At 52.4% G+C, this 25,538-nt stretch overlaps 1 protein-coding gene across 1 annotated transcript in view; it reads right to left on the bottom strand.

Annotated features, from left to right (window-relative positions):
• Positions 1 to 1,007: 1,007 nt before the first annotated feature.
• LDLR (low density lipoprotein receptor) overlaps positions 1,008 to 25,538 on the bottom strand; it is a 32,187-nt gene continuing 7,656 nt past the window's right edge. Inside the window, exons 2-18 of the mRNA XM_044254179.1 lie at positions 23,453 to 23,575; positions 22,913 to 23,035; positions 20,285 to 20,671; positions 17,684 to 17,806; positions 15,868 to 15,990; positions 14,268 to 14,387; positions 13,642 to 13,767; positions 11,665 to 11,836; positions 11,357 to 11,584; positions 8,433 to 8,551; positions 8,039 to 8,178; positions 6,576 to 6,717; positions 6,323 to 6,475; positions 5,500 to 5,655; positions 3,394 to 3,471; positions 1,644 to 1,801; positions 1,008 to 1,127 (exon numbers count right to left, since the gene is read on the bottom strand). Of these exons, the coding sequence (XP_044110114.1) occupies positions 1,092 to 1,127; positions 1,644 to 1,801; positions 3,394 to 3,471; positions 5,500 to 5,655; positions 6,323 to 6,475; positions 6,576 to 6,717; positions 8,039 to 8,178; positions 8,433 to 8,551; positions 11,357 to 11,584; positions 11,665 to 11,836; positions 13,642 to 13,767; positions 14,268 to 14,387; positions 15,868 to 15,990; positions 17,684 to 17,806; positions 20,285 to 20,671; positions 22,913 to 23,035; positions 23,453 to 23,575 (2,507 nt within the window). The 3' untranslated portion in view covers positions 1,008 to 1,091. The remainder of the gene's footprint in view (positions 1,128 to 1,643; positions 1,802 to 3,393; positions 3,472 to 5,499; positions 5,656 to 6,322; positions 6,476 to 6,575; positions 6,718 to 8,038; positions 8,179 to 8,432; positions 8,552 to 11,356; positions 11,585 to 11,664; positions 11,837 to 13,641; positions 13,768 to 14,267; positions 14,388 to 15,867; positions 15,991 to 17,683; positions 17,807 to 20,284; positions 20,672 to 22,912; positions 23,036 to 23,452; positions 23,576 to 25,538) is intronic.

Below are 25,538 nucleotides of genomic sequence, written 5' to 3' on the forward strand. Positions count from 1 at the left end.
GGACAGGCACCCATCAACGACAAGCATCTTGTTGGGGGAAATGAATGGCTCAGGGCGTCTGCACGGAAGCAGAAACACTAGCGGGACAGTGAAGATGGCAGCTTTGAGGCGCTCGGTGGGGAGAGGGGAGAGGCCCCGAGATCACGCACGTTTGTCCACGTGGGCCCGGAGCCCATCCCAACCGGAGCAGAAACCAGTGCAAAACAGTAACAATGTCAATGTTACCCAAGATACAGCCCTGAACTAAAAAAAAAAAAGTGCTCGAGGGATCTGGAAGGGTCTGGTGCAGGCACGGGGGCTGGGGTTCAGGCCACCACGCCTGGACCACAGGACGCTCTTAGAGACTGGAGGCCGCTGTCTGCACGCATCGGCTAACTGGGCATCTCAGGCACTTAATCCATATTAAGGGCAACCGGTAACCTGGGGACCGTGGAGGTTTCGGTGAATGAACGGGACTCACTTGGCCCCACCCCCGGGATGCTGGATTTGGCCAGGTCAAGACCAATGCCAGAGTCTTGGTGTGGGCACAGACCTCGCTTGGAAAACCCGAGTTTGATCCGGACCTGAGGTGCAGCAAAGCAACAGTGAGCGCTGGCTGTCCAGCAAGGCAGAGGTGAGCTCGGTTACTCCTGAGTTTAGGGCCTCGGGCTGGGGTGGGCACGGGGAGGGGTAGAGCAGCCACCCAGGACCTCGCAGGTAGTGTAGGTCTGCTCTCCAGTTCCCAGCCCCTTGGCCTTCTCTGTCCCTCTGGCAGTCCCTGGAGAGGGCAGAGACGCCCCCCCCCCAGCTCATTCAGCCTTCTCCTCTCCACTAGTCACAAAGAAAAAAAATTCTGACCTCAACCCGTTGCCTGGGCGCCGTTGGAAGCCCGTCTGCCTCCCAGACGAATAAATATATAGAACAAAGCTCTGGCAGGACAGGCCCAGCGGCTGCAGGCGCTGCTTTGGGTTCGCTGCTTTCTTTGAGTGAAACAGGAGGGCGTCAAGGTCTCAGGAAGGGTTTGGGGCAGGTCAAGGGTCTGGGGAGAAAGTGTTCTTCCTGCCCGTGACCAGCAGCAGGTTCCGGGGAAGGACGGACCTGGAAGCGGCAGCTCACGCCGCCTCGTCCTCCAGGCTGACCATCTGTCTCTGTCACGAAAGAGAAACGCCGGAAGCGATCAGGCCAATGTTCAGTAAACATGGCCAGAGGCCACCTACGCCTCCCGGCCCCCCAGCCCCCCTCATCGCTGGCTGGGACCAGCGCAGCGGCCTCTGTCCTGGTCCCCAGCTCCTGACCTTGGCTCCAGTCTTTTCCCCCCGACAGCCACCTGAGGGCGCCTGTGAGCCCCAAGTCAGGCCAGGCCCAGAACTCTCTCCCATCTTGTGAGAGCAAAGCCAGAATCCTCCTCCAGGGGCCTCATCCCGTCCAGTCCTGTCCTGTCCTGTCCTGTCCCTTCCCTTGGCTTCCCCCGGCCCCGACACTCCCCTACCCCAGTTCTCAGCTCCAGCCACACCAGCCTCCGGGAAGCCTACCCCAGCTCCCTCATCTAGGCTCGCCCAGCCCCCACTGGCTTGTTTCCCCCCCTTTTCTTGATGCTGTCCACTCCCCACCCCAGAAGGGCTCTGGAGGGTCCCCCAGCCTCTGGGTGGGGGCGGGGCCCTCACCGAAGGGTAGGTGTAGCCGTCTGGGCTGCAGCAGATGTGGACCTCGTCCTCCGTGGTCTTCTGGTACACGGGGTTGTCGAAGTTGATGCTGTTGATGCTCCGCAGCCGCCAGTTCTTCCAGAGGAGGAAGGTCCCGAAGCACAGGAGGGTGAGCAGGACTGCGGAGGGAGGGGGCCTGGTCAGGGGGCGCCCCGGAGCGCGCCCAGCCCCCCGCACCCCTACCCAGGGACACCACCAGCAGACTCTGGGCTTTCTGACGTATAGAGGGGTTTTTTTTGGTCCAAATTCGAAGCCACTAAGAAAAAAACCTCCCTGTGTGCATAATAAATCTCTAACTCGAGGCCCACTGCGACTGCCTCGGCCCGGAAATGCCCCACGGTGGTTCATGTTCCCAGGTTTCCTCTGAGTCACCGCATGGGGGGCTTCCCCTCTTCCAGAAACGGGACTGCAGTCGATCCCCGGGAGCCAAGACTCCTTCCGTCCAGATGCTCTTTGCCTCATTTCTAGTGGGCCCCGTGGTGGCGAGCCCAGACCAGGGGACAGCCAAGGGCTCAGCCAGCCCAGGTTTGTAAAAAATCCCCGCCTGGGGATGCCTGGGTGGCGCAGTTGGTTGGACGACTGCCTTCAGCTCAGGGCGTGATCCTGGAGTCCCGGGATCGAGTCCCACATCAGGCTCCCAGCTCCATGGGGAGTCTGCTTCGCTCTCTGACCTTCTCCTCGCTCGTGCTCTCTCTCACTGTCTCTCTCTCAAATAAATAAAATAAAATCTTTAAAAAAAAAAAAAAAAAATCCCCGCCTGGGTGGTTCAGTCAGTTAAACGTCTGCGTTGGGCTCAGGCCATGAACTTGGGGCTCCCCAAGTTGGGATCCCTGCTCCGTGGGGAGTCTGCTTCTCCCTCTGCTCCTTCTCTCTCTTGCTCTCTCGCAAATAAATAAAATAAAATCTTATAAATAAAGAAGAAAGTTCTCGCCAAGGCCCAGACAGTGGGAGAGACTCGGGCTCCGTTGGGAGGACAGGGGGTGGGCGCTGCCCTCATCAGCCGCCCCGGGGCGGGGGGGGGGTCCCACTGCCATGTCAGTCCCCTCCCAGCCAGACGACATGTAGGTCTCTGTGACTGGGCCGGCTGGGGAAGGGACACCTCAAAAGGGTTTGCTCAGAAAAGGAATTAAAAGATGTGACTCGGGGCACCTGGGTGGCTCAGAGGGTTAAGCCTCTGCCTTCGGCTCAGGTCATGATCCCAGGTGCTGGGATCGAGTCCCGCATTGGGCTCCCTGCTCAGCCAGGAACCTGCTTCCTCTTTCTTTCTGCCTGACTCTCTGCCTACTTGTAATCTCTGTCTGTCAAATAAATAAACAAAATCTTAAAAAAAAAAAAAAAAAAAAAAAGAGGGGCAACTGACAGGGGTGAGGTGGGCAGTGGGGGGTACAACTCCCTGAACTCCCCCTGCAGAACGATTCAGCAGGAGGCGTCTCTCGGGCGGCGGGGGCCTTCCCTGCAGCAACCTCGGGGCCGGGCCCCGGCTGATGCATCAGCTCTGAGCAGGTAGGGGGCTTCGTCCTCAACCAGTGGAGGCCCCAGGACCCAGAAGCGGGCTGGCACACAGTAGGCACTCGACTGTATTTGCTGAGTGAATGGCGCTGGAAAAGGGGCCCCCCCTAGCCTGGAAGGAAAGGTGGGCTGGCCTAGGCGGTCACAGCGTAGGGGGCCAGGCCGGGGGCGGGATGCGGGTGGGCCAGGCCGGTGGGCTTACCGATGGGGAGGATGATGTACAGCGCCCCCACGCTCCTGGGCCTCTTCTCGTCTCCTCTGCTGGCCGCGTCGCCCAGGGCTGCATGGGACAAAGGACAAAGCAAGGCTCAGCTCCACTGTGAGGGCCCAGGAAATACAGCAGGTGTTTTGACAACTGACACACACAGGGAAACACATAGGGAAACGCCTGATGCTTCCTGGTGTCCTTAAAGGTTCAAGGGAGGGGTGCCTGGGTGGTGTAGTTGGTTAAGCGTCAGACACTTGGTTTTGGCTCAGGTCCTGATCTCGGGGTCATGAGGTCAAGCCCCAGGTTAGGCTGTGCAGGGAGTCTGGCTGGGATTCTCTCCCCCTCCCTTTGCCCTGCTTGTGCTCGCTCGCTCATTCTCTCTCTCTCTCTCAAATAAATCTTAAAAAAAGTTCGAAGGAACCTGGAGCCTCTGCCGGTTTGAGAGGTATCACGCTGGGCCTTACGCATTAGCAGGCCGTGTTACGGGACTCAGAGCAGATTTAAGAGTGTTCCTTAGCCCAGCATTCCGAGGCGCCGGGGAGGCAGCCCCCGGTCTTTGAGACAAAAGCCTGCAGGTGCATCCCCAGCCGCTGGTGAGGTCACGGGTGGGCCCGTTCGCCCTGCTGGTGCACTTGATGGAAAGGAGACAGGTCTGGGTGGGACAGGAGCCTCCAGACTCTCTAACGTTCAGCACCTTCAGGACATGGACTGCACGCAGGTGCCACGGTCCTGTGGCAGCTGTCCCCAGGTCAGAAAACCGGGGGGACCCCGTCATAGCAGCACACATGTGCCCCTGAGCTCTGGGAGAGTTTAGGAGTTTATGAGCCGCACGCACCTGGGCCACATGCACACAGGTGAGCAGTGACTGACATCACTGATTATACTCCAGCCCACCTGGGTTTGACTTCTGCCCGCTGGGGTGTGTGTGTGTGTGTGTGTGTGTGTGTGTGTGTGGAGATTATACCGACTTTTCCTACATTTGCACATATTTAAGGAAACTTAAAAATAATTTAAGGCGGCAGCAGCAAGGTCCTTGAGAAGTTTTTCCCTTACAAGGGCTCCTTTGCCCAAAGCGAGAAGCCCTGGGTGGGCCCATCTGGAAAATGGCTTTTTCAAGCAATGCCCACCCCCAGACCCAGCAAACCGGTTTCCTGGCCTCCCTCCACCACAGAAGTTCCTGCTTTGCCTTGTTTATGGTTGGACATAGGTCTCACCTACTCTGAGGGGGAAGGAAAAAATGCCTGAAAGCCGCTGATATGCCTTTTTTTTTTTTTTTTGGTAGGGGCTAGAAAAATCTATGCACTCCATTCTGGCCACTCAAATTCCAGGGCAGGCGCCCTCTGGTGGGCAAAGAGATGAATGGCGGGTCTTCCTTGAGCACTGAGTCAGGCATTAGCCACAAGCACAAAACTTTAAAGCCTGCACCCTTGTCAAAAAAACTTAGTAACTGAGTAATATTTTAATGTGCTATTTTTTAAGAAATAAAAATGAACGCCAATACCACAGAATAAAGCGTCAGATTTTTAGGACGACAGGCTCCGACTCTACACTTGCTGGACTCTGCCTCACTGGGATCCTGGCTCTGATCAAACTCTATTTACAAGACCAGGTGTTAGGCCCACGGTCCATAGTTTGGTGGTTTGATTTTTGAAAAAATAATGCACTGAAATACGATTTAAGGGCTGGGTTTTTGGTGTCCTTTCTGATGCTGCCCTGAGCAGCATCTCACCTGCCTCACCCCAGCCCTGGCCTACTGGGCAGACCTAAAAGCAGGTCATCGAATGGGCCTTGATAACATTTCAGGCTCCCAGGCCTCTGCTTGGGGAGGACTCTGGAATAAGCCACCCCGCACTCCAGCCCTTCACATGTCTGGGGCCACGTAATCCCCACTACCACCAGGAGGTGGCTGGGCATGGTTATTAGTCCCATTTTATAGGTAGGGAAATGGAGGCTTCTGAGATGCACAGGCCAAGTCAGAAAAAGTGCCCGTGCCAAAACCACACCCACTCGATCCCTTCCCCAAGATTCTCTGGGCCTCTGAAGGGGCCTGTCTAGATGCTCGAGCTATAAATCAGGGCCCAGGACAGCCCCTGCTTTTACCGTAGTGGGACATCGTCACCATCTCAGCCGTGGTGAACTCAGGGCTGGCCACGGACTGCGGGCTGGCTGTGTGCTTTGGCTCCACGGTTGTGGAGCGGACCGTCGGCCTGACCGTGATCGTGGAGGTGCCCTGGGTGGTCGCTCCAGGCTCAGGCCCTGAAAGAAGAAACATTTCCTGAGTGTCCTGCTGCTTGTGACAATGTAAGTAGCATATGCCACTGGCCACATTGTGTTATTTCTTTAACTGAAAACAGGGGCACCGGGATGGTTCAATCAGTTAAGTGTCCGCCTTGGGCTCCGGTCATGATCCTGGGGTCCTGGGATCAAATCCCGCATCAGGCTCCCTGCTCAGTGGGGAGTCTGCTCCTGCCTCTCCTTTTGCCCCTCCCCCTGCTAATAAATAAAATCTTTTAAAAAATGACTGAAAACAACCGAAACACACGAACGTCTATGTTATTATCTGTTGTAGCTCGAAAGGGAGATTCCCAATGACAGATACATTGGCCCCAAACTGAGACTCTTGCTAAGGATGAGAAAAACTGAAAGAAGGGTCATCTCCCCACTCGATGCCCATGTCTAAAATCAGTCACCTCCCAAGGGGGCTGGGAGAAACTGAACCAGACATCGAAGGTGAACAGCGTCTGTCTAAATGCCTGGCACAGAGCTCATGTGTCCCGCAGGACAAAGGCAAACTATGGTCAACCCCTACAATGGCCTCCTGGAGCCTCAGTCTCCCATTTGACAGGTGAACAAAGAGAAGAACAGGAAGGGCAAGTTGCAGGAGGGTGGCAGGCCGCATGCCCAGGCAGGCTGGTGTCCCCACCTGTGAGGCAGCTCCTCATGTCCTTGGCCAGCAGCATGCCATCAGGGCAGGCACAGGTGAACTTGGGCGAGTGGGGGTTGATCTGCGGGGCCGGGAGACACAGGTACTGGCAGCCACCGTTGCGAAGGGCGGTCCTCTCACACCAGTTCACCCCTGATGGGGAAGACCCAGGGAGTTAGGGGAAGTACAAGCACAGAAAATTCCAGAACACTGGCAGGGAGGTGGAGGGAGGAGGCAGTCACCCCAACTTTACCTTTTGGCTGTGTGAGGTTGTGAAAAAGGACAATGTCCTCCGGGGACAACAGGTTTTCTGCCACCAAATTAATGTCTGAGCCTGTGAGGCGGTTGGCACTGAAAATGGCTTCGTTGATGATGTCCGTCCAAAATATTTTATCCTATATGGAAATTAAAGAGCACAACAAATCCCATTAATCAAGAGCTACAGGATACCTGAATTTCTGGGAGGAAGCTATACTGGGTGGTACAAGCCTCATTTTTTCTCATTATTAAAAATTTTTTAATTGTGTAAAATATAGAGAACCTAAAATCAGCCAGTTTAATCCTTATTTTTTTATTTTTTAAATTTTTTAAATTTGTTTTTATTTTTTAAGATTTTATTTATTTATTTGATAGAGAGAGATCACAAGTAGATGGAGAGGCAGGCAGAGAGAGAGAGGGAAGCAGGCTCCCTGCCGAGCAGAGAGCCCGATACGAGACTCGATCCCAGGACCCTGAGATCATGACCCGAGCCGAAGGCAGTGACCCAACCCACTGAGCCACCCAGGCGCCCCCAGTTTAATCCTTTTTAAATGTGTTCTGTTGCATTAGGTACATTCACGTTGGTGTGCAACCATCACCACCATCCATGTCTAGAACCTTCCATCTCCCCAAACTGATACTCTGTCCTTAGGAAACCCTGACTTCCCACCCCAGCCCAGCCATGACTCCCACCATCTACTTTCTGTCTCTGTGGACGGGGCTCCTGCAGGGACCTCACAGAAGTGGGATCAGAGAGTTTCTGTGCTCTTGTGTCTGGCTTAGTTCCCTCCAGGTCCCTCCATGTTGCAGTGCGTGTTAGAAGTTGCTCCCCATTTCCTGAATCACATTCCACTGTACAGATACTCATTTTTTTAGCCCTCCCTCCCTGACGGACACCCAGCTTGCTTCCATCTCTTGGAGACTGCGACTCACGCTGTTTGAACACGGGTGCACGAATATAACAATGTTTCCTCAGAGCAGTTTTCCCACTGTGGTTGCCCCCCTTTTTCTCTCTCTAGGTCCCAGCAGTAACTGCCCCTCCAAGTGCAACAACCAGAAAGTTTCTAGAAAGTACCAAATGTCCCCTGGGCCCCAAGATGGCCTCCAAGCAAGAACTGTTGCTTAAAAACTCTTTGGGTGAGGAGGGCGCCCGGCTGGGTCAGTTGGGGGAACCTGAGACTCTAGATGTCAGAGTCTTAAGTCTGAGCCCCATGTTGAGGGTAAAGTTTACTTAAAAAAAACAACAACAAAAACGGACAAAAACACCTCTTTTAAGGAGAAGAAAATGGAAATAACTTCCATCTTCTAAGTCGGTCCTGGCTTGAATGAGCCAAACAGTGTGGCTGAGCCGTTAGCATAAGCACTTAGGACTTGCGCGTGAGCTGCGCTCCGTACTCAGCACTTGGATGTGAATTCCCTCGGGTCCCAAAGCAGCAGCCCTTGGCTCCCAGCCCCTACCTCGAAGATGGCCAAGGAGAAGGGGTGTGCCAGCTTTTTCTTGTCCTCCAAAACGGTCTTCCGGTTCCCGCCGTTGACATCAATGCTGGAGATGGAGTGGAGCTTGGAGTCGACCCAGTAGAGGCGGCCACCAGAAAGATCTAGAACCCACAGGTGGACAAGGAAGCGATCACATGCCAATGCCAGAGGGGCCTGGACCCATCAGAGATGTACCCCAAAACCCAGCCCCAAAACATACTTCCCTGTGTGAGCCCAGACCTCACGCGGGCGTAGTTTAACAGCAGGTTGTAAAACACTCAGGAAGCTGCACATGCTTTCCCTGGGGCCTCCTGGCCACTCCCTCCCCTCCTCCAGACAGTGCCCGACCCCAGGCACCCATGTCCCAAGGACATACCCAGGGTGATGCCATTGGGCCACTGGATGTCTTCCGTCACGAGCGAGTACACGTCGACACCGTTCAGACCCCCCTTCTTGATCTCGGCGGGGGTTCCCCAATCCGTCCAGTACATGAAGCTGGTGGGAGAGCAGCAAGAAAGCAGAGGGTCAGTGGGGGAGGGGCCCGCCTGGCCCGAACGGCAGCTCCCAGCCGAAGCAGCCAGGCCAGGAACTGGGGAGAACCACCCCCAACCACCCCACCAAAGAGACCTCGCATTGGTTTTTTCTACTCTCGTGCTTGCAACCTGGTGAGACCTGGCAGGATTTTTAGAACCTTCGAGAACAAAGGGAGATTTTGATTCCCCTGTCTGCTTGGGGGCTCTTCATGGGCACCCTCGACAGTGCTTTCTGGAGGCTTTTACACATTTTTTATTTTATAAGGGTTTTTTGGGGTTCTTTCTTGTTTGTATATTTTAAAAAGGTTTCTTTGTGGTGCAATATACATAGAAGTTACCATCTCAACCACTGTTAAGTGTCCAGGTTGGTGACTGAGTACACCTCCCCTGTTAGGCAACCATCCCCACCATCCATCCCCAGGATGTTTCCGTCAGCCCAGCCTGGAATTCTGCCTCCACGAAACACCAAGTCCGCATTCGCCTCCCCCGACCCTGGCTCCCACCGCTCCGCTCGGTCTCCACCAACAGGACTCCTCTAGGACCTCACGCGAGTGTGATCACAGAGCATCTGTCCTTCTGTGCCGGGCCTCCTGGCTCATCCGTGGTGTGGCGGGTGTCAGCATGTGAAGGCTGAGTACAGCTCTGCCTTGTGGATGGACCAAGTGTGGCTTATTCCGCAGCCACGGAGGGACACTCAGCTGCACCCCGACTGCGGGGCCCGCAAACCCCGGCTCCCATCCCTGTGTTCCCGGCTCTGGCATCTATACTTAGAGGTGGATCTCCAACGGCTTTTAAGGCCTCTGAAGAGCGACTCAGGCTAACTCACAAGCAGCCACACACAAATACACTGAGAGACGCCCTCCCCACGGTGATGGGCAAAGATGGAAAACTTGCCGTTGACCGTGAGCGAGCCAGGTGCTCGAGTGTGCTAACGGAGGCTCAGCTTTGTAATGCAGGTTTTCAACGGCAATTTGGTGCTCTATCTATGCACGTACCCTCGGACCAGCTTCTAGAATATAATGCAACTTCTAGAATGAGGGATCTAGGATCACCAGTCCTGCAGATGAACTGCAAGGCCTCGTCTTCAAAGATATTCAATTTGCAGCATCTTTGTGGGAGGCAGGAGGGAAAAAACTAAATTTCTATGTGGCAGGTACAAAGTAAATCACAGCTTATCTAGTCAACAGGGAATGAGCCCTTGGGGCACCTGGGTGGCTCAGTGGGTTAAAGCCTCTGCCTTTGGTTCAGGTCATGATCTCAGGGTCCTGGGATTGAGTCCCATATCGGGATCTCTGCTCAGCAGGGAGCCTGCTTCCTCCTCTCTCTCTCTCTGCCTGCCTCTCTGCCTACTTGTGATCTCTGTCAAATAAATAAATAAAATCTTAAAAAAACAAAACAAAAACAACAACAACAACAAAAAAAAAAAAACAGGAAATGAGCCCCATAGTCCAAACGCCTGAGCCAAGTGGAGAACAGAGTTCAAGAGGGAAATCCTATGCTCCTACCAGGAGGGAGAAGAAACACAACAGTAGAACGAACACACACACACACACACACACACACACACACACACACACCATGATTTGTATCTAAGGGGTTACGTCCGGGAGCCCCTCTCCTTCCTAGCAGCTGGTGGACTAAATTCATTCAACCGAGTGACCCTCTACCAAATGAGAACGTTTGTGGTCACCGAGGCCTGCCTTCAACGCAGGCCTGTCCCAGGTGAGTCATGCTCATCTCGAAAGTTCCCTTTCAGAGCACCTGGGTGGCTCAGTTGGTTAAGCATCTGTCTTCAGTTCAGGTCATGCCCTCGGTCAAGGGATCACACAGCAGTGAGATTGCTTCTCCCTCTGCCTCTACCTTTCCTCTCCTCTCATGCCCTCAATTTCTCTCTCAAATAAAAAAAAAAAAGTTCCCTTTCCTTCTGAGGATTGCCCCACGACAGGCTGCCCGTCCCAAGGTGGTCACCGTCCCTCCAGAATTGTGAAATTCCAAGGGCAGACAGACAGGTGTGACAGGTTTGGGACATGGGGCAGGGAGATGCCTTCTGTCAGGGGACACAGGTCCCTGTGGGCCCCAGAGCTGCTGAGTCAGCCTCGGGCCCTGCGAACACCCTCCTGGGGGGCCCCCGCCGGGTGGTGGCGACCTTTCCTCCCTGTGGTGTCCTCCCTGAAACTACCTTTGGATCTGAGTGGTTTTTTTTTAATCTTTCTCCAATCCTTTCCTGGTACAGGGTACTCTGCCACAAAAGACTAAGTCAGAATTTAAGTAAGTATTAATTTCCACGACCAATTTAAACCCATATTCTAATTTCTGGTTTTGTTTGTTTGTTTTTCAGTAGACCCCACACCCAGCACAGAGCTCAACACAGGGCTTGAACCCATGACCTTGAGCTCAGGACCCGAGCGGAGATCAAGGGTCAGACACAACTGTCCGAGCCAGCCAGGCGCCTCTCTGATTTGGGTTCTTATCCTGAGTGCTCTTTTCAGGGTCCACGTCCATCTCAGCAGCAATCAAGAGGAACCAAGCTCTGGCTCCCACAGGGCGATGGGTGGGGGGAGGTCCACCCTTCTGGGTCCTGCTCGGTCCTGACAGCAAGGGCCTCGGTGGCTAGGGACAGCCCCGCGCCCAGGGAGGCCAGTCCAGCTCAGGCACATGCCTTCCCCCAGGCGGAGTTCTAGCCAGCCCTGGTCTCCGTTCCCTCTGCTCTCTGGTCTCCGTCTCTGCTCTACGTTCCCCCGTACCCCACAGCTGCGGCAATACCCACCCGTGAGCGGGGTCCACCACGATGGCACGTGGCTTGGAGCCTTTCTCCTTGAACAGTGTCTTTCTCTTCACACCCTTGGTGTCGGCCACGGAGACGGTGCCCAGGATGGAGTCTGTCCAGTATATGTTGCTGTGGACCCAGTCCACGGCCAGCCCGTCGGGGGCCTGGACGCCCTCGCTGATGATGGCGTCATAGGTGGAAAAGCCGGGGGCTCTGTCGATCTGGGTGCTGGCGGGGAGGGGGAGAGCGTCAGTGCGAGGGCCCTATTTCACCCGGGGTCGGGGCTGGGGGGCCGCTCCGAGGCTCACCTGTAGATCTTCCTCTGGGATAGGTCAGACCAGTAAATTCTGTTGCTGGCCACCTCTGTGTCCAGGGCCACGACGTTCTTCAGGTTCGGGATGAGGCTGGTGTATTCACTGCGGTCCAGGGTCATCTTCCTCACCTCGTGGCGGTTGGTGAAGAAGAGGTAGGCGATGTCGCCTGGAGAGGAGGGGAAGATGCTCAGGGCAGCAGAAGGGACCCCTGACTTCTGCTTGTCAACCTCTGGGGTCCGGCTGAGCCAGAGGAGACTGTCAGGATGGGCTGGGAAATGCCTTGCAGGCGGATGAGCCGTGGGGTTCTGGTGCTTAGATGTCCTGGGCCTTGCAGAGACCAAAGGGACAGCCCGCCCCAGAGCCGGACCTTTCCGTTTGCCTGCTGACTGACCCTGGTGCTTCCCCGGGGAGCCCCTGGCTGCCGTGCTCCCCCTCTTCTTGGGAACGGTAACAACCGATTCTCGATGGTGATCGTCTCCTACTGGGTTGGCCCCACCATACTTGGATGGTAATAAAACCTACATGAGTAATAAAACCTGGGGATGCCTGCGGGGCTCAGTCAGTTAAGCGTCTGCCTTCAGCTCAGGTCATGATCCCAGGGTCCTGGGATCGAGTCCCGCATCGGGTTCTCTGCTCAACAGGGAGCCTGCTTCCCCCTCTCCCTCTACCAGCCTCTCTGCCTACTTGTGATCTCTGTCTCTCTGTCAAACAGATAAATAAAATCTTTTAAACAAACAAACAAACATATGAGGGGAGGGGAAGGGACACCAGCTGGTTAGTGGCAGAGCTGGGATTCAAATCCAGGCTGCCCGGACTCTGGGGGGCTGTGTTGTAATCACGCCACCAATATTCACCGACAGGCTAACGGTGTGTACAACTGACCTCACTCAGAACAGCCCTTCCCACGATACCACTCATACTCCTGGGAAGGCGTCTGTGTAGACACCGGCCCAGACAGATCAGAGCAAAAGTGAAACCTCAAACCCTAGGGGGTTCATGAACTCAGTCCCTGGTTTTCCCCAGAACCAGGAAACACAGGGGGGTGTGACAGAGGGCGGCCATGGAACAGTCACAAAAGGGATGACAACAGAGGAGGAAGTCTTCAAGGCTCAAGCAGACCCTTGAGGAAACGGAAGGCGATCTAAAATATTTCTGTGAACTCGTCCCTCCTCGGAGTCACACTGGAGGGCGGAACAGGATGCAAAGCAAAGGGAGTTTATCCACAGGTCAACTCCCCGACGACGGCTGTGCCTCCAAACACATGGGCTCTTCTCACCTTGGGGTTTCTGAGAATCAGTGCCTGGCCACAGTGCCCATCTCAACATTAGGTAGAAAAGAAACCCGGGGCGCCTGGGGGGCTCAGTGGCTTAAGCCTCTGCCTTCAGCTCAGGTCATGATCTCCGGGTCCTGGGATCGAGCCTTGCATCGGGCTCTCTGCTCAGCGGGGAGCCTGCTTCTCCCTCTCTCTCTGCCTGCCTCTCTGCCTATTTGTGATCTCTCTCTGTGTCCAATAAATAAATAAGTAAGAGCTTTAAAAAAAAGAAAAAGAAACCCAACCATTCCTGCGTTTGGTTTCCTCCGGAGTGACTGATTATACCTTGGGCTCTCTGAAGTCAGTTTGCTTTTTGGGTACAGGTTCCTCTAAGTGAGTGAGAATATCTGGTGGGGGGATGGGTCCTTCAGGCCTCGGCTTTTCCTGTCCTCTGAAGCCATGCGGGAGGCTGGGGGCTGCAAACTAGATCTCCTGCCATTGACCTGTGTCCACAGGAAAGCAGGACACGCCAGGGCAGGCTCCTGGCAAGTTCCCGACAGCGCTGCTCAACGAGCTGCCAGAGGTCTTGGGAGGACACAGTTGGCCCCAGCCCTCACCCAGGGGGCTTTGGAGTTGATGCAAAGTTCTTGTGATGAAACTCCCCAGGGCATCAGTTCTTGGCGCAGGCCCCGCCCCCAGAGGCCCCGCCCCTCACTCACCCACAGCCTTGCAGGCCTTGGTGTGCGGGTCCAGCTGGAAGCCCTTCTCACAGTCACACTTGTAGCTGCCCTCGAGGTTCACGCACAGCTGGCTGCACACATCGGGGTCCTGACACTCGTCGATATCTGCAAGTCAGGACACACGAAGGCATTTGGGGCTTCCTCCCCATGGGATGCTGATGGGAGTGACGGAGCCAGGCCTCCCGATGGGCAAGTAGGGAGAGCCCAGGCCCTTTGGGGATTACCCCTAGAGCTATGGTCTTTGTGACCAGCAGGTTCAGAAATAAAAACTCAAGAAACAGCCAAGCATGGTCTCCAACAATGAACTTGACCTCACCGTTCCCCCCAGGGGTGCAGCCCCCAGGGAGAAGCTGCATCAGCCGACAACGGAGATTCCTTTCTTAATTATTAATCCCCAAGGCAAGAACCCAGTGCCCCTCCAGGGCCAAGCCTGCAGGGATGTCCCCGGCATCTGGCATTTCATTAAATCCTCCTAACAGGCCCATGAGGTCAGCATTGCTGTCATGCCCACTGAACAGGTGGGGAAACTGAGGCACTGAGGGTTTGGCCACCCCATGAGGAGAAAGGGACGTGGAGGCCAGGAGCCCAGCCTGCTGGGGAATCACCTTCGCATCTTCGCTGGTCCGCCAGCCGGAAGCCCTCAGGACACAAACACTCGTAGCCCACCTTGAGGTCATTGCAGATGTGGGAACAGCCGCCCTTGTTGTCCAGACACTCGTTGGTCCCTGTGCCAGGTGGGGGGAGGGGGGCGAAGGCAGAGACTGGTCACGCTCAGCTCGTCGGCACCCCTGCACCATCTCCTCACCCTTATAATGACTGCTGCAATGACGAGGGGACCAGGAAACTGCCATGTCCCCTAGGAGGACTTAACCCAACCCCATCATTTGCAGCGCCAGGAGGGAACCCGGAGGACATTCTGCAGAGTGAACGACATGGGCAGAGAAGGACAAATACTGCAGGATTCACTCCTGGGACATCCCCAGTGGAGTCAAAATCAGAGACAGGAAGTAAGTACATGGGCGGCTGGCCTGGGTGGGGGAGGGGATGGGGAGTCAGCGCTTCCTGGGGCAGAGGTTCAGTGTGGGAAGATGAGATGAGAAAGTTCTGGAGACGGATGGTGGGGATGGCAGATGGTGGGGATGGCGGACGACCATGTGAGTCTGCTTAATGTCACTGAACTGGACGCTTAAAAATGGTTAAGATGGGGGCGCCTCAGTGGCTCAGTGGATTAAGCCTCTTTCGGCTCAGGTCATGATCTCAGGGACCTGGGATCGAGCCCCGCATCAGGCTCTGCTCCGCAGGGAGCCTGTTCCCCACCCCTCTCTGCCTACTTGTGATCCCTCTCTCTCTGTGTCAAACAAATAAATAAATATTTTTTTAAAAAAATGCTTCAGATGGTAAATCCTATTTTTTTTTTTTTTGGATAAAACAGATTTCAAAATGTTCTTGATTATAAAAACTAAAAAACCACGTTCCACAGTTGCATGTACTAACTCCCCAAAACCATACAGGTAGCTGAACTATAGCTGTGGAAACCAAGGCCTGGCCAGACTCCAAGACCTGCCCCGGATCACAGTGCTGGACCAGGCCCGGGGCGCTCAGCGCCAGCCCCCACGTCCTGGCTCTCTTTACAGGGCTTCGGCCCATGCCAGCCTACCAATCTGTTCCTGCATGGCCCCAAAGCTAAGAATGCTTTGTACTGTTTTTAAACAGTTGAAAAGAAAAAAAAGGATCAAAAGCAAAACAGTATTTTGTGCCCCATGAACGGTTCAGACATCAGTGTCCGTGATATGGTTTGCTTGGGGCACGGCCACAGGCGTTCATGTGCGCATGTGCATTCGCACGCCGTCTTCTGCCTGTAAGTCAGCTCCTGCTGAACAGCTGTGACAGACCGTGCAGCTGGTCAAGTCCACAATATTTACATGGCCACAGGTTATGGTGCACTGCTGAAACTTGACAAACTTCGCAACAGCCAACCCCCAGCAGCCCTAGGACGTTGGGCCCTTACTGTCCCATCCTACAGATGTGAACACTGAGGTTTCTCCCCAGGACCCCATGTCTGTGTTGCTGCAGAGCTAAAGCACAGGCAGGGGTGGGCAGGAGACTTGCAGCCCCACGTCCAGCTGCAGAGCCACGTCTGGGTCCCAGCCCCAGCTCCCCGTAAGACCCAGAGAGCTGTCTGCACCGGGGGCTGGGGGCGCTCACCACACTCCTTGAGGGGCTCGTCCGACCAGTCCCGACAGTCCCTGACCGAGTTGCACACTTTGTCCAACGGGATGCATTCGCCGCTGTGGCACTTGAACTTGCTGGGCCCCTCGCACAGTGTCACTAAGAGCCAAAGAAGACGGTCAGGTACTTCCGAAACGCAAGAGGCCACTTCCTACTCTTCATTCATAGAACAGTTCATTTGCACGAGATGATATGTAAATGTGTTCATAATTAAGATGTAACAGTGTACTTAGTGTCATGGAAATAAACACTGAAGAATGGTAAAGGTGGTAAGTATTTTCTGTTAGAGGTCGTTTACCATGATTGTCAAAAATTACATTATCAGGGGCGCCTGGGTGGCTCAGTGGGTTAAGCCGCTGCCTTCGGCTCAGGTCATGATCTCAGGGTCCTGGGATTGAGTCCCGCATCGGGCTCTCTGCTCGGCAGGGAGCCTGCTTCCTCCTCTCTCTCTCTGCCTGCCTGTCTGCCTACTTGTGATCTCTCTCTGTCAAATAAATAAATAAAATCTTTAAAAAAAAAAAAATTACATTATCAGAATTTAACTCCTTGTTCACGGAAGTTTGCTCGGAGGCACCTGGGTGGCTCAGCCGGTTAAACGTCCAACTGGATTTCAGCTCAGATCAAGATCTCAGGATTGTGAGATCAAGTCCTGCCTTGGGCTCTGCATTGGGCATGAAGCCTGCTTAAGATTTCTCTTATTTCCCTCTCCCTCCCTGCCCTCATACATTCTGTCTCTAAAAATAAATAAACAGGGGCACCTCAGTACCTCATTTGGTTAAGCAACTGCCTTCGGCTCAGGTCATGATCCTGGGGTCCCAGGATTGAGTCCTGCATCGAGCTCCCTGCTCTGCAAGGAGTCTGCTTCTCCCTCTGACCCCTACCCCATGCTCTCTCATATAAATAAAATCTCAAAAAATAAACAAATACGGGCGCCTGGGTGGCTCAGTCATTAGGCGTCTGCCTTCAGCTCAGATCATGATCCCAGGGTCCTAAGATTGAGCCCCGCCTCGGCCTCCCAGCTCAGCAGGGAACCTGCTTCTACGTCTCCCACTCCCCCTGCTGGTGTTCCCTCTCTTGTTGTGTCTCTGTCAAATAAATAAGTAAAATCTTTAAATAAATAAATAAATAAATAAAGGAAAATAAAAACTTTAAGAATAATAAATAAGGGGCGCCTGGGTGGCTCAGATGGTTAAGCGTCTGCCTTCTGCTCAGGTCATGATGCCAGTATCCAGGGATCCAGCCCCACTTCAGGCTCCTGGCTAAGCAGCAAGTCTGCTTTTCCCTCTCCCTCTCCCCCTGCTCATGCTCTCTCTCTCTCTCTCTCTGCATCTCTTCATGTCCAAAAAAATTAATAAAATCTTTTTAAAAAATTGTTAAAAGAATAATAAAAAAATAAAAGTATTCTCCTTATGTTCCATGATTTTACCACAATTAAAACAATCTTTAAGTGAATTCTGCTGATAAATAACGGGGTTGCTCCTAGTGTCCCGCTGTTAGGCCGATGCTGCTCCACGTTAAACTCCGAAGCCCATCTCCTGGTTACAGGTGTGAGCTTCTCCCGGGATCATTCCCAGGAGTGGAGATGTCATACCCTAAGCACAGGACAGTGCTTTACCTGCTGAGCTCAAAGACAGAAGCCCTGCATACTTTGGCCTCATTAGAATCTCACAGTCCTGGAACAGATGCTTTTGTGACGCTCGTTGGTCAGATAAATGGAAGTGAGGTTCAGGGAGGGCAAGTAACTGGCCCGCAGACACACAGCGGGCGTGGGTCTGCCCCGAGAGGAGCTTACCATTGATGCATCCAAGCTCATCGCTTGAGTCCTTACAATCATATTCCCGGTCACACTGCCGGCTGCCATGGATACAGGTCCCGTCCGAGCACTGGAACTCATCAGGCCGGCACGTGGCCACAGCTAGGAAAGACAGGGCACATGTTGGTTTCTCTCAAGAAGCAGCGGGGGGAAATAAAGAAAAAAAACAACCAACTAACCAGCTTTGAAGCGGCAATGTCCTGCCTGCCTCGGGCACCAGGGAAAGCAGATAACAAGAAAGATTTCAGATGTGGGCAGGAGATAGTGGCTTATCCATCTTATCTGCTTCCCATCTGGAGAAAAAGTCTCCAGGGAACACCTGTCTTCACATTCTAAATTTTAACCAATGTAGTCTAATTTCTTTCTTTTTTTTAAGGTGGGGGAAGGGCAGAGGGAGAGAGAGAGAATCTTAAGTAGGTTCCTTCAATGCCTAGCACGGAGCCTGACGCAGGGGTCAATCTCCCAACTTGATGATCATGACCTGAGCTGAAATCAAGAGTCCGACTGAGCCACGCAGCCACCCCTCATCTATGTAGTTTTAGATTTTCTTTCATGGCAGTAGGCACTCTTTTCCTCAAAGAAGAATCCCAGACAATCATAACTAAAGCCACAGAGCCAAGTTTGGAAAATAAGAAAGTAAGGGGAGCACCCTAACAGCACCACTGAGTTTTCTTTTCACATCTACATTTCTAAGAACACACAAAAATTTTTTTTTTTAAGATTTTCAGTCATCTCTACACCCAGTATGGGGCTTGAACTTCCAACCCGGAGATCAAGAGTCACATGCTCTACTGACAGAGCCAGTCAGGCTCCCCAAGAACACATGATTTGTAAACACCTGGCAGGGCCGACAGGCCACTCTCAGCAGAAAAGCCACAGCGCGATCCCCAGCTAGACAGAGGCAGACCGGACAGCGACAAATGCGGTCACTGCCACTGCGTAAGACACAGTCCAACACTGTGTGCAGGACAGATGTGCAGGAGAGGACACCGAGGACAAAAGACATTTTTTATTTTCACAGGTGTGTGTCCTCCGATTAGTCACCCTTCCTGGGCATCAGTTTCCCCCTGTAAAGAGTGCGGAAAGCCTGCTCATGTAATGAGGATTAAGGGAGTTTGTGTTGAGTTTTAGTGCACACTGTATACAAAGTCATCCATTATTTAAAAATGTGACTTTTAGGGGCGCCTGGGTGGCTCAGTGGGTTGAAGCCTCTGCCTTCGGCTTCGGTCATGATCCCAGGGTCCTGGGATCAAGCCCCGCATCAGGCTCTCTGCTCTGTGGGGAGCCTGCTTCCTCCTCTCGCTCTGCCTACCTCTCTGCCTACTTGTGATCTTTGTCAAATAAATAAATAAAATCTTTAAAAATAAATAAATATTGTAATCTCTGCCTGTCAAATAAGTAAATAAAATCTTTAAAATAAATAAATAAATAAATAAAATGTGACTTTTACGGGTGCCTGGCCGGCTCTGTTGGAAGACTGTGCAACTCTTGATCTCTGGGTTGTGAGTTTGAGCCCCATGTGGGGTGCAGAGAATACTAAAAGCAAAAGAAAACAAACCAAAAAAACAAACCAAAAAACACCATTAACTTAAAAAAAAAAAGAAAAAAGTCTTTTTTTCTTTTTTTTTTAAGTGACTCTTAAAAAGTCTAATACCATCTACACTGAGATTACAATTCTATGAAAACAGTGCACGGGGGCAAAGGTACCAAAGAAACCGGGACACGAAAACACGTTCTAGGTTCACAGTAGCTCTGTCGCTAGCTTGGAAGTAACGGCCCCCACTTCAGGAATAACTGACACAGGGCCAGGGTCGGGCAGCACAATGCTTTATCTTCACGGCCCCCAACACAGGAGCCACTCACCACGTGCGGCCACTTAACTTTCAACTCACAGAAGTGAACCAAAACAAAATATTCCTTTCTTTGATTGCACGAGCTCCCGCACTGGGCGCTGCCGACGTGGGAGGTCTCCACCGCCCCCAGAAAGTTCAATGGCATGGTGCTGACTCCAATCAAAAAAGTCTGCCAAGGCCAAAGCTCTTGCCCCATTCCGTGGGGGAAGAGAACACAGTGCAGGGAGGGGTAGTCCTTGGCCAGAGGTCACCTACCAGGCCTGGAGCCCGGGTTCCTGTCTGGACGAAGATAATATTGCAGCTGTGACTTGCTCCCCTAGCCAAAAATAGGGTGAACTCGGGTGCTTGGGTGGCTCAGTGGGTTAAAGCCTCTGCCTTCAGCTCAGGTCGTGATCCCAGGGTCCTGGGATCGAGCCCCGCGTCAGGCTCTCTGCTCAGCGGGGAGCCTGCTTCCTCCTCTCGCTGCCTCTCTGCCTACTTGTGATCTCTCTGTCGAATAAATAAATAAAATCTTTAAAAAAAAAAGGGGGGGGTGAACTATACACTATCTGGAGTTAAAAACAGTGTCTCTGTTTATGGAGTGACTGGGAACACGGACAGAAACACGGAAGGAGACTGAAATTCCTGCGGCGGGACTTGGCGTTGTCTAAGCACAGAAAGGCCGACCCGCCGGACCCCAGGGGGAGCACAGGGACAGGGGAGAGGACCCCCCGCGCAGTGCCCTTACTGCAGTTCTCCTCGTCGGACTTGTCCTTGCAGTCGGGGCCGCCGTCACAGCGCCAGCTGGAGTGGATACATTCGCCGCTCTGGCAGTGAAACTCAAGGAGCGAGCACGGGCCGTTGTCGTGTTGGGGGGCTGACAGCTTGCGGCCGTCGCAGTGCCGCGGCCACTCATCTGAGCCGTCCTTGCAGTCGGGGTCGCCGTCACAAGCCCACAGCTCGGGGATGCAGGCCGAGTTGTTGCACTGGAAGTTGGCAGGGCCACAGGTGGGCACGGGGCAGGACACCTCGTCGGACCCGTCCAGACAGTCCCGGTCCGAGTCACAGACAAAGTCCAGGGCAATGCACTTCCCATCCTGGCAGCGGAACTCGTTCTGGGAGCACGTCTTGGGTACTGCAGGGGCGGGGGGGGGGGGAGGACAACCTGGTCACCAGAGAGCCCCCTCTTCTCATGAACAGCCATTTTACAGATGAGGACACTGAGTCCAGGAAAGCCCAGACCTCAGTCGGAGACCCTGCAGAGGCCCCTGGATGGAACCCCTGCAAGGGTCAGCCTCCCCAGCCCACTCCTGTGGCTCCTCTGTGCCTCAGTTGTCCCATCTGTACCTGGGCCAGGCCCAAGGGAAGCACTATTTAAGAGTCTGTTGTTGGAACACCGGGGTGGCTCAGTTGGTTATGCGTCTGCCTGCAGCTCAGGTCATGATCCCAGGGTCCTGGGATCGAGCCCCGCATTGCTAAGTGGGGAGCCTGCTTCTCCCTCTGCCTGGGGCTCTCTCTGCTTGTGCTCAAGCTCTTGCTCTCTCTGACAAATAAATTAAAAAATCTCAAAAAAAAAAAAAAAGTTTGCTGTTATTATTAAAAGAAAACACCTGCCAAAATGTGGGATGTGAAGGAGGTGTTGGCCACCACTGCAGTGGTGATCATTTTGTAATATATATGTGTATCAAATCATCACCTACTCCTTTTTTTTTTTTTTTTTTTTTTTGAGAGAGAGTCTACACACAAAGCGGGTGGGAGAAGCAGAGAAAGAGGGAGAGAGAGAATCTCAAGCAGACTCCATGGCCAGCACAGAGCCTGACTTGGGGTTTCATCTCATGATCCTGAGATCATAACCCGAGATGAAACCAAGAGACTGACAGGTGCTCCCCCCCCCGTCCAGAAGAATTTTTTTTTTAAAGATTTTATTTATGTATTTGACAGAGATCACAAGTAGGGAGAGAGGGAGGCAAAAAGAGAGAGGGAGAAGCAGACTCCCCGCCGAGTGGAGAGCTCAATTAGGGGCCAGTTCCCAGGACTCTGAGATCACGACCTGACCCAAACGCAGAGGCTTAACCCATTGAGCCACCCAGGCGCCCCCAAGTGGTGGTTGGGGGGCATCTGGGTGACTCGGTTGGTTGAACGGTTGTGTGTCCAACTGCTGATTTCAGCTCAGGTCCTGATCTTACCATGATCTCAGCCCCACACCAGGCTCCACGCTCAGCACAGAGTTGGGTTTGGGTTCTCTGTCCCTCTCCCTCCCACTCACTCTCTCAAATAAGTAAGTAAAATCTTTAGGGTGAGGAAAAAAAAGAAACTGGCAACTTTTAAAAAAGTTTCTTTTTTTAGGGGTGCCTGCGTGGCTCAGTTGGTTGGGCAACTGCCTTCAGCTGGGGTCCTGATCCCAGGGTCGTGGGATCGAGCCCTGCATTGGGCTCCCTGCTCGGTGGAGAGCCTGCTTCTCCCTCTACCTGCTAGTGCTCTCTGTCAAATAAATAAATAAATTTTTTAAAAAATTTTGGTTTTTTTAATTAATTCTCCCCCCCAATCTACTCTTTAAACTTACATAACGTTGTATGTCAATTATATGACAATAAGGCTGGAAGGAAAAACAAGGTACGTGGGAAAAGAACACCATTCCATTTTATTTCCAAATGTTCCCTGAGGAGGTGTTTCGTCAGGTGACCATTAAGCCCGGTGAGACACATATTTCTCAAGTGAATGTATGTGAACACATGCATGTTGCTTTTTTTTTAATTATTATTTTCATGGCTTTTTAAATTTTCTGACATTATCTTATTTAAATTTTTCCTGCCTATTTTTCTCAGGGCCTTACTCCATTAAAAACAAAACAAAATTCTACAACTCAGTAACTAACTAACTAATACTGCAGAGCCAAGACAGACACCCCACTCTCCAACATGCCTCCCCCTCCGGGACTCTTGGCCCTGTTTCTCCCCAAAAGCCACACCCTGGTGAAGCTTTCCTCTTCCTGGTAGTCAGCTGAGCGATATGGTCTCAGCCAATAACACCTACTGTGTGCTCAGCCGCCCGGGGTGGCTGGTGGTGGTCACAGTGGTTCACCAGAGATGTCCCACACGGTTGGGGTCGGGGGACACTTGGCAGGGACAGCCCGAGTATGCTGACCACCCTAAGAGGTGGCACCAACCCTATGCCCTGCATTGCTGTGTGGGCAAAGTAGGGTTCAAATGCACAAAGGAACTTGGCGGGAGCTTCTAGAAGAGGGACGGAAGAGCCAATCCGGAGCTCAGCTGGGGCAGGACAGCCTGGGACAGCAACTGTAACTGCAGCCCGGGGACCGGGACGGCGGGGACCCAGTGGGGCCGGTGCACGGCTGTGGGGTAAGGGAGCAACTTACAACAGCCTTGCTCGTCCGAGCCATTCTCACAGTCCACCTGGCCGTCACATCTCCAGAAGTGAGGGATGCAGCGGTTGACGCGGCCTCCGCAGCTGAAGTCCCCGGACTTACAGGTGACAGCCACTGTGGGAGAAACGGGACTGAGCCTTCCCTCCCCCAATTGGTCGCTCCAGCCCCCGCTTTGCAGAACAAAAACACAGTTTTCAGAAACAGGGTGCCAAGCCCAACTTTCTAGGCCCCCCCTAAAAAAAATCAGACATAAAGGGATGGAAACCTTAGAAGGAGAGAGATGATGGCTGTACAGTACCGTGACCATATAAATATCACTGAACTGGTTCCTTTAAAATGGTTAATTTTACGTTATGTGAATTTTACCTCTTTTTTTTTTTTTTTTAAAGCTGGCAAAGTTCCAGAAATATCGCTTCCCCCAAGTCCCAATTCATGGCTGAACACATCAGCCTGCTGGCTGCTGTTCACCTCGTCTGTCACCCACTCTCATCAAAAAGGGCAGGAAGTGTGTCACGCCCAAAGGGGACTCACGGCAGGTCTCCTGGGACTCATCTGAGGCATCTGGGCATTCGGCGCTCCCGTCACAAACCCACTTGTAGGAGATGCACTTCCCATCTTGGCACTGGAACTCGTTTCTGCCACATTTGTCTTCCACTGAGAGAGAAAGGAAGAGGAAGGACCATTCAGCATCAGAATCGGAAACTGACAACACCACCTGTGTGTGTCTATTTCCTGCCAGCTGTGGAATGAACCAGAAATAGAATCTGATCCTTCCCAGGAAATAAAACACACACAACACATTTCATGAACCGCAAGTGCAGCGGAGGATGCAAAGAACAGATCTAGAAGAGGGACTTGCCCACGGTGTGTGAAACTTGACCTAACGGTTGTTCAGTCCAGTGTATGGACCCACTGAGGTAGGAAACAAGATCACCTAACGTCCCTGCCCAAGAAAAAAGAAAATAATTTAAATGATTTAGCATATTACAAACCTGTACTGGCAACAGTAATGAGGAAAATTGAGAGTGTGAAATCATTCAGCAGAAAGAAAAATGAGAGGTCAACTCCAGTAGGCAGGGAGAAAATATAAAGAGATAAAAATTATGAGAAATTATGAATACAGAGGTCAGAGAAGAGAGATGCTAGAGCAAAAATAATCATAAAATGGAAGGTCAGATCAAAAGAAATGGAACAGAGATAGTAGCAAAAGATGTAGTAAGAGCAACTTTTTCTAGGAAAGCATAGGACTCAGATTTTTTTTAAAAATAGGATTCTATTTATTTGATAGAGAGAGAGCACAAGCAGGGGGAGTTGCAGGCAGAGGGAGAAGCAGGCTTTCCACTGAGCAGGGAGCCCAAGATGGGACTTGAACCCAAGCCCCATGAACCCAACCTAGGGATCATGACCTGAGGAGCTGAAAGCAGAAGCTTAACTGACTGAGCCACCCAGGCGTCCATAAAGACTCAGACTTTTTTTTTTCTTTAAGATTTTTATTTATTTATTTGATAGACAGAGATTACAAGTAGGCAGAGAGGCAGGCACAGAGAGAGGGGGAAGCAGGCTCCCTGTGGAGCAGAGAGCCCGACGCAGGGTTCAACCCCAGGACTTTGAATCATGACCCAAGCCAAAGACAGAGGCTTTAACCCACTGAGCCACCCAGGTGCCCCTAAAGTGTTGAATATTTTTAGCTCATCTTGTTCAACATCTTGCTTTTCTGTGGAGTTTCATCTTACAATGTACCTAATATAGTAGCAGTCGTCTACATGAATAATTATATTGGGCAGAACATAGAGGGTTTTTTTGTTTTGTTTTTTGTTTTAAACTAGTGGAGGTATGTGACAGAAAGAGTTTGGAAAGCAACTGGTTAAGACAATGATGAAAGACATCAGGGCCAAATGCAACGTGGAATTCTGGACTGGGTCCCGAAAGAGGAAAGGGAAAAGTTGGTGAAATCCAAATGAAGTCTAGAGTTAATAGTAATGGACCAACATTAAACTCCTAGCTTTATGCTTTGTTTTGTTTAAGACTTATTTATTAGAGAGGCCCTGGGTGGCTCAGTAGGTTGAAGCCTCTACCTTTGGCTCAGGTCATGATCTCAGGGTGCTGGGATGGAGACCCGCATCGGGCTCTCTGCTCAGCAGGGAGCCTGCTTCCTCCTCTCTCTCTGCCTACTTGTAATCTTTGTCTGTCAAATAAATAAATAAATAAATATTTAATTTAGAAAAAGACTTTAATTAGAGAGAGAGAGAGCACAAGCAGGGAGAGGGGTTGAGGGAGTGGGAGAAGCAGACTCCTTGCTGATCAGGGAGCCCAAATGAGGGCTTGATCCCAGGACCCTGGGATCACGACCTGAGCTGAAGACAGAAGCTTAAATGACTGAGCCACCCAGGGGCCCCAAACTCTTAGTTTTGACAAATATACCATTGTCTAGAAGATGTTAGCATTGGGCGAATCTGGATTCGGAGTCTAAAAGAATTTTCTGAAATATCTTTGCAACTTTTCTGTAAATCTAATATAATTCCAAAATAAAAAGGGTATTTTTAGTAAGTCCTCCTTCAGGATGGGACACCTGGTTGGCTCAGTTGGTTAAGTGTCTGTCTTTGGCTCAGATTGAGTC

This window comes from Neovison vison, chromosome 6 (genome assembly GCF_020171115.1).
Source record: "Neovison vison isolate M4711 chromosome 6, ASM_NN_V1, whole genome shotgun sequence".
NCBI classification, from domain to species: Eukaryota; Metazoa; Chordata; class Mammalia; order Carnivora; family Mustelidae; genus Neogale; species Neogale vison.